Source organism: Thunnus albacares, chromosome 16 (genome assembly GCF_914725855.1).
Source record: "Thunnus albacares chromosome 16, fThuAlb1.1, whole genome shotgun sequence".
Lineage (NCBI taxonomy): Eukaryota > Metazoa > Chordata > Actinopteri > Scombriformes > Scombridae > Thunnus > Thunnus albacares.
Window position 1 is genome coordinate 3,329,383 of NC_058121.1, and position 7,699 is coordinate 3,337,081.

The 7,699-nt window shown below is 38.6% G+C and overlaps 1 protein-coding gene across 1 annotated transcript in view; it reads right to left on the reverse strand.

Annotated features, from left to right (window-relative positions):
- The window catches only part of nt5dc1 (5'-nucleotidase domain containing 1), a 69,936-nt gene extending 69,374 nt beyond the window's left edge, over nt 1-562 (reverse strand). The window contains exon 1 of the mRNA XM_044377250.1: nt 151-562. Within this exon, the coding sequence (XP_044233185.1) occupies nt 151-243 (93 nt within the window). The 5' untranslated portion in view covers nt 244-562. The remainder of the gene's footprint in view (nt 1-150) is intronic.
- Nucleotides 563-7,699: the final 7,137 nt, after the last annotated feature.

Genomic DNA, 7,699 nt, shown 5'->3' on the forward strand with positions numbered 1-7,699 from the left:
CCAGCATTCACTCATACAGGCGACAGAGAATTGACAAGTGACCGCTGAGCCTATTGACGGCTCCGTGCTATTTTTAATCCAGATGTTCTGCGGATCGAAGCGTCACGGCCACCATATGATTGTGTATTGGAGCTAGCTGCACACACTCACCCTGGAGGTCTCCTTCAGATGGTACCGGCATAGCGTATGGTCCAAGTCGAAGCCGATAACATCGCAGTCTGACAGGCTGAAGTATTCGCTCATTGTAGCTGAAGCTGCGGGACCTGCGGGGGGGAAGCGCTCCGGAGCCTACCGGTCCCGTACACACATTCACTGACTGATGTGTCAATGTCACTGGCTGGCGGCGGGGACGCTGCAGTCTGTAGCCGCGCTGCTCTGCCTTGGTTAACGACACCGCCAAAACAATTTTCCGAACCTGTTTTTCTTAAACCCGAATCGATTTTCACTGGTCGGTAAGCGTGTCAATAAGTTACTCATATGGAGGTAGGAGTTAAACTCCCCTGCGCCAGAAGAAGGCGGCAGAGAGGCGAGCGCGGGAGCGTGCAGTGCTTCCGGGTGTGAAACCATAACGCACAGTGTATAGGCGCAGAGTGGATTTAGAAAGCGCATTCTATTTTGAAGGGCCGAATGGAACTGCTATGAGGCCCTAGTGATAAATAATGAGCCACTGGGCCCCCAACATCCCCCCTCTTCATCCCTCTCTCAAAGGATGGGTTCACCCTTTTTTTTTTTTTTTTAAACAATTAACATTTCATTGAACTTTAAACAGACATAGGAATATACACAAGTATCAAACAAGGAGAAAATAACAATATAACATATACACTTAAAACAGAGGACTAAGATATTAACTAGAAAACAAAAAAAATGAATTACCAATAAAATACAAATAGAAAAGAGGCTGTGTCGTAATTAAGACCAGGTGAGTACATGCATGGAAGGAGGCATACATGAAAGGGAGCTAAGACATAACTTTTTCTCTTTATGGGCCGTTAATGTAGAGAAGAAATCTTTCCCATTTCGAATAGTAACATTCTACCCTGCTCAACAGAGAGAAGGATATTGAAGGAAACTGAATTAACCTAGTGCGCATATCACGTGACATGTACTTTGAATTGCATAGGATGCCGACCCATTCTTTATCTGTAAGTGTAATTCCAAAATCTGTTTCCCATATGGGTTCATAAATTTTCAAGTCTGTCTTAAAACAAGGAGCCCAAATGAACACTGAAACTGTTTTTTTCTTGCCATAATCGTTCCTCCTGCTCATACTGACTAATAGAAGATCCCTTCATAATGCACTTACAACGTAAGTGATGGGGGACAAAATCCACAGCCCTCTTTCTGTGCAAAAGTGTATTTAAAAGTTTATCTGAAGCTAATATGAAGCTTCAGCATCCAAATGAGTCAAATCAAGTAGATGTCTTTCAATATTACAGTCTTGTTAGTGCCAAAGTCCCTCTTTTTGTTATTTTACTTCCACAACAGCTCAACAGGGAAACACTGTCCAAGGAAAGACAAAGAGGGAATTTGATGCAAAAAAGATTGTAAATGTGGCAGATATCCACTTGACATGACTAACTCAGACTGCTGAAGCCTTTATATCTGCACCAATCAATATTTTTCTATGAACAGTTGGTCAGTCTATTTATATGAAAGGTGTTTAACAAACCCAAAGACCCAATTTTGAAGTTCCCCTCAGCAGAACATTTGAGTGTCTTTCAGCTCAAAGTTTTGGTTTTACAGCTCACACCTTTATTGTTTTGGTTAAGTCTCGCTGCTCTCATCAACCTCATTTCCAGTCACAGTAGGCCACTGTTTTCAGCTAAAATACACTAAAAACCTACAGTATGCTAGCTGCCCAGCATCAACAGCAGACGGTGGACATAGTGCAAAACTAAATCTCTGGGGCACCCCTTTAATGAAGCAGGACCCGCCTTAAGGCTTTTCTCATGTCAGTTATATTATGCTTCTTAAATGTATCCACACTCATATTGCAACAAACAAATTGGCACACAGTGATCTTGGGGCTTTTGGGGACCCCTGGGGGTCAATTGCCCACTTTGCCTGGTTGGTAATCCACCCTAGATTTAATCTTAAAGTACTTAAAAAACATATCTCTAATCATTTTGACTTTGTTGATAAATTTAATTTGACAAAAAACAATAAAAAACAATATTCTGTGATAATCAGAGTAATTTCACTAGTAATGCTGAATATTGCATCCATTTGGCACTTATACCATAAAGTTCATCATTACACATTAATCAACTTGACATGAGAGATACACATTTTACTGTAATACTTTTGTAATGGATGTTTTTACCTCTATGGAAAAGATAAACAATTTAATAACTAACTAAAAGAGTGAGTCAGAATTATAACCAGAGCAGTTTATTTCATTAAAGGACTTTTTCACAGCGTAAGTTTTAACATTAATTCAGATGAAACTGTGTGTCAAGCCAGAGGGGCAGCATTTGTAGGTATAAGGCTGGGTCAAGCTCCTGGGTATCTGCTCTTTGCTTGGGTGAGAGTAGGATTCAAGGACAGTTAAAGCGTATAAGGTCAGGGTTAGAGAATGGTATCACCTGTCAGATGGCTCAGTAGATTTATTATGGCAAAGCTTGATATCCACCCTGCAGGGCCAAATGAAAGGTCAAAATATTATTTAACATTAGTACAGAGCTTATAGTAATGCTCACCCAACTACACTGTGTGTATTGATAACTGTCAATTGATGTTAGCTGTTTAATTTATTAATTTGAATTTTAAGAAAGCACAGGAGAACCCTGACAACCCACATGTTGTTATGTTGGTACATTTTCTTGATTAAATTAATGTTGCAGCTTTGTTTTTTGTGATGGTTATATTGCTAACTGAATATTGTCTGTATTGTATTCATGGCATTATGCTGTCTTGAGAGAAAAATACTTTCAAATATCAGATTATGACTTTGGTTTTTAATAATTATCAGTGTGCTAACAGTAGTATTTAACTGTACCAGGTTCTGCCAAGAGAAAAAAACTGATGAAAAGTTTATCTCTGCTAAGTGTAGTACCTTGAGAGTGAGTTGTGTTGTGAATAGGGGTGTGCCCGAATACAAATACATCAATAGCACAAATAGTGGGTTGTTTTTTGTTGATGTTGTTGTTTTTTATGAATATTTGTTTCATACAAATATTTTAAAAATTATTTGTTTTCGGGAAGAAAAAAAAAAGATCGCTATCTCAGTCTCTCTCCTCTGCTCCGCTGTTACGTCTATCAGCAAGTCTCAACAAGGGGAGTCACATCCACCTGCTACATGACGCACATTTCCTAATTTAGACATTACTTCCAGAGTTGGGGGTGTTCCCCAAAGATAAAGCTGAGCTACTGACATACATGAAGTGCTCCCAAGTGACTCTCCATGACCTGTTGTTCCCCTTCTGCTTTCCACAAAGTTAAGTTGTAAAAAATAGGCAGTAAATGAAAAGTGCAAAGCAAGAATCGCCTTTGAAGTTCTTCCCTACACGTTACATGCTGTGCTGTTTCTGTGTTATGGGTGTATAAATAAGTAGAGATCTGTCTGCAATGAGGCAACAAGCAAAGTTTTAGCTCAGTAGTCAGCGCAGTTGTCTAGGATCTGGGAGACTCCAGTTCGAGACCCGGTATGGTGACCTCCTTTGTAAGGTAGTTTATTCATAAACACTTATTGTAACACTTTACTTTTCTAAAATGAAAGCGTAATAAAAACAAAACAGGATTTTTAAGCCTCTTTTGACTTTATTCGAATACAAATACAAATAATTTTGCTGTTTCAACAAATACAGATACAAATAAAAAATACTCTGCATATCCCTAGTTGTGAATTCAAATAAATATTGATAAAATTCCTTATGATACTATCGTAAAGCTTGGCAGTCCTTGCTATTTTTTAATAAGCGTTACAACATAACAAAAGGCATTTCCATCAATTGACTACGCTAAAAACAAAGCTTACCTAGTCTGTTGCAGGCCACATTTTGGCCTTTGTCATGTCTCAAAAACTGACATTCATAGAAAAGTTTGGTCTCATCTTCAACTGGAGCATCTGCAGATTAATTCCATACCCAATATTTTACGATCCACTAAAGTTAGGCATGATACGAGATGAATAAATCCCTGTTTTTTTTATTTTCACTGCCATCTTGACTGTACACACCTAGCAGAGATCTGCACTCTACTGAGTACACTCTTATAGTGGTTGTTTTTTTTTTTCCTAATCACGACTTTAAAATAACATTTTCTGACTCATTATCTCAAAATTTAGTATTACACAGTACCTAACTGCATTTACTGTATTTAAGTACAATTTTAAGGTACTTCTACAGTATTTCCATTTTCTATTACCTCATACTTCTACTCCACTACAATTCAGAGGAAAATATTATACTCTTTACTACTTTACTCCACTATATTTTATTTGGCAGCTTTTCAGATTAAGATTTTACATAAAACAGTGCCTGAGTGAGTGATGAAGTTACACCATTGGTCTGCCGGCCGAGTGTTGGAGTTTCCCCATTGGCTACTGCTCTTTCAAATCAGTGTGAGATGATGGAAGCGGAGGACAGCAGCATGACTGTGTTTCCTGCTTCGAGCTCTGACACGCTCAGCTGCAGTGTTAAATGCAGTGAAATTGGCTGAACTGTTTAAACAGACACATACCAGTGTCTCTGCCATTGTTTCTGTGATTGACTCTATGGCTGGCAGAACTGGCAGCTTTGGATTTTTATGACAGAACTAATACCAAGACACAAGCTTTTTATTTCTGTAACATTTTCACATCACAAAGGATGAACAACAACATTAAAACATGAGTCTTGTGGGTAAAACATGTGACTCATGTAGCTGTTATATCTAGTGCACTTGAATTTACTGTAACTGCAGTAACTGGGTGGAGATAAGCCTCATTTGCACCAAAAATGCCGTCAAACCTTTCATTTACAGTTTCCACAGCAGCCGCAGGAAAGAGGCAGAAAATGGGCGACATAGAGGCATGAGAGAGAGCGCACAGTTAAAGCACCATAAATAACCATCACTCTGACAAAACACTCAATACAGAGTGAAAAACAAGAGACATCCACTGAGTGAAACAGATGAAAGAGCAGGAGGAATTAACAGATAATTAGAATAGTTATAATCATCATTAAAATAAGTTCTCTTTCAAATCAAAAATCCCAATATAAGAGTAGTAGTATTGTTCTTGCAACAACGTTTATTTCCCTTTTTGACTCAAACATAGCTTAACCATGTCATGTGATGCTACTTCAGTACACTTTAACAACAAATATTACTGAGACCCCTACAGAAAATTGCAGATGAACATTTAATATCCTGACTATCCCTGAAACAAATTGGCCAAAATTTTACAAAAGATCCCCTCCAGACATACAAAAATACTCTTGGATCATTAATGTGTGTCTGATATGGTTTTTCCACAAAAAAGTTCCAATTACCACATTAAAATCCTTAAAGCAACATCTACTCCTTCTCCCTCATTAAAAAATTCAGAATCTATGAATATGCAAATATATTTCATTTTAGAAGTTTAACTGCTGGACACAAGATGTCTCCTCCCTCACTGTAAAGTCCATTTTTAATGTATGTGCACTGGAGGCTTCAAGTTTCCACATCCCACTTGTATAAGTTCAAATTTGGACCAAGATTGGCTTCCAAACTAGTTGTGATGTCACAAATAGTACTCGAAGGCCCACCACTTAAAGTCATGGATGTTTGAACTTCAGTATGATAATAATAAGGAGCACCTAAAATTTTAAAGAGATTGGGTCTGCCAGATCTTTTACTCCCCCTTTACATAGAGTAGAGGTGTTGCGATTTTAATTCAAGCCTTGCCACTTACTGAAGTGAAGGTCAAGAGTGATAAATTGGGACGTTATGTTATGATCACAGGGACACTGTATGGTGACAAAGTCTCTTACTTAAATGTCTATGCCCCACCAATATATCCTCCTGATTTCCACACTAAAGTATTCTCCCTGTTTTCAGACTGGATTGTTGAATCATCAGTGATTGCAGGCGACTTTAATTGCTGTCTCAATCCCCGATAAATCACATACAGGGTCACGATCTAATGTTGGAATTAGTCAGTCTCTGTTAAGATTGTTACAGGAATTAGATCCTAAAATAAAGCTAGTCTGGTCAACTGAGATAAGGTCTGGAAGGATACATTCTAATCTTTTAGCCAGAATTTTAGCTATAATTTTTCTGTCCACATCAAGCAGAGTGATTGGTCTGTATGAGAAGCAATCCTCTGGTGGTCTGCCTTCTTCAGAATAATTAAAATATTAGTATCCATCATAGTGCATGGGGGATAGCCAGAATCAAACTAATGGGACACCATTTTAAGCAGGGGGTCAACTAGTAGACTGAAAAGATTTTAAAAAACTCAGGGGTCAGGCCATCGGCCCCGGGGCTTTGCTATTTTGCAAGCCACTAAAACTTCCTCCCATGAAAAAGGTCTGTTTAACAGGTCTTTCTGGATCTGAGAAGCTTGAGGTAGATTAATGGCTGACAAGAATATTTCCATCAGATCCTCAGACTGAGACTCAGTTTCAGAGATATAAAGATTCATAAAGCGCCTTAAAGCATCTGCTGATATCTTTGATATGATGTACTCTTTTGCTTGTCTCATCTTTTCTCATTGGAATAGCCTGTGAATCCACCTTTTTCCTAAATAGGTTAGCCAAGTATTTACTAGGCTTATTCCCAAACTCGCACATTCTGTGTTTAGCAAAGAAAAGAGATTTCTGAGCCTCTGATGACATGGATACCCAAAAACATAAAGTTTCCCTTTATGATGATGACATTCTGCTCTTTTTAAGCAACCCGGAGGTCTCTATAACCAGAGTTGTTGAGATTATCAAAATCTTTGCCCAGTTCTCGGGCTACAAGATCGATTACTGAAAGTCAGAGGCTATGCCCCTAACCCTTAACACCTCTTGGACCTTGGCTCCTTTTTGATGGTCACCTTCTGGGTTCATTTACCTTGGTGTATATATCACTCCCTCCCTTTCTGGTCTTTATAAAGCCAATTTTATAGCTTTAATCTGTAAAATTAAAGATGATCTGGCATGCTGGACTAATCTCCTGTTATCTCTTCTAAGTAGGGTAAATCTTTTTAAGATGAACATACTTCCTCGACTGCTTTATGTTTTCCAAATGGTCCCAATTCTTTGACTCTCCGTTCTACAGCTCACTATCCTCCTTCTTACAGAAAACAAACGGGCCAGATTGAAATTACAAAAGCTGCAACTCTGTCTTGGAGAGGGTGGGTTGACCTTGCTGAATAATAAATATTACCAAGTGGCTTGCCTCTGCTGGTATCTTTTGGAATGGTTTAGAAATGAACCCCGATCCACATGACTTATCTTGGAGACTGCTCTTTTGGATCCAATTCTGCTTCACAATATTATACATGTATCTAAAAAGTGGGTTTCAGACAAAGCAAAGGGCAATTTTCTCCTCCAGATCATGTTAAAGGTATAGAGAATTATTAGGAAGATATGGACTCAGGACGATTCTCTCTCTCTCCTCACTCCCATTCATTTCAATCTGGATTTTCCCCCTGGCCTTGAGGACCGCATGTTTCTTTTGTGGTCTGGGACTACTACTGGGTCTACTATAGAGGACTTAGTGGCTAATGGTACTGTTAAATTTTTTA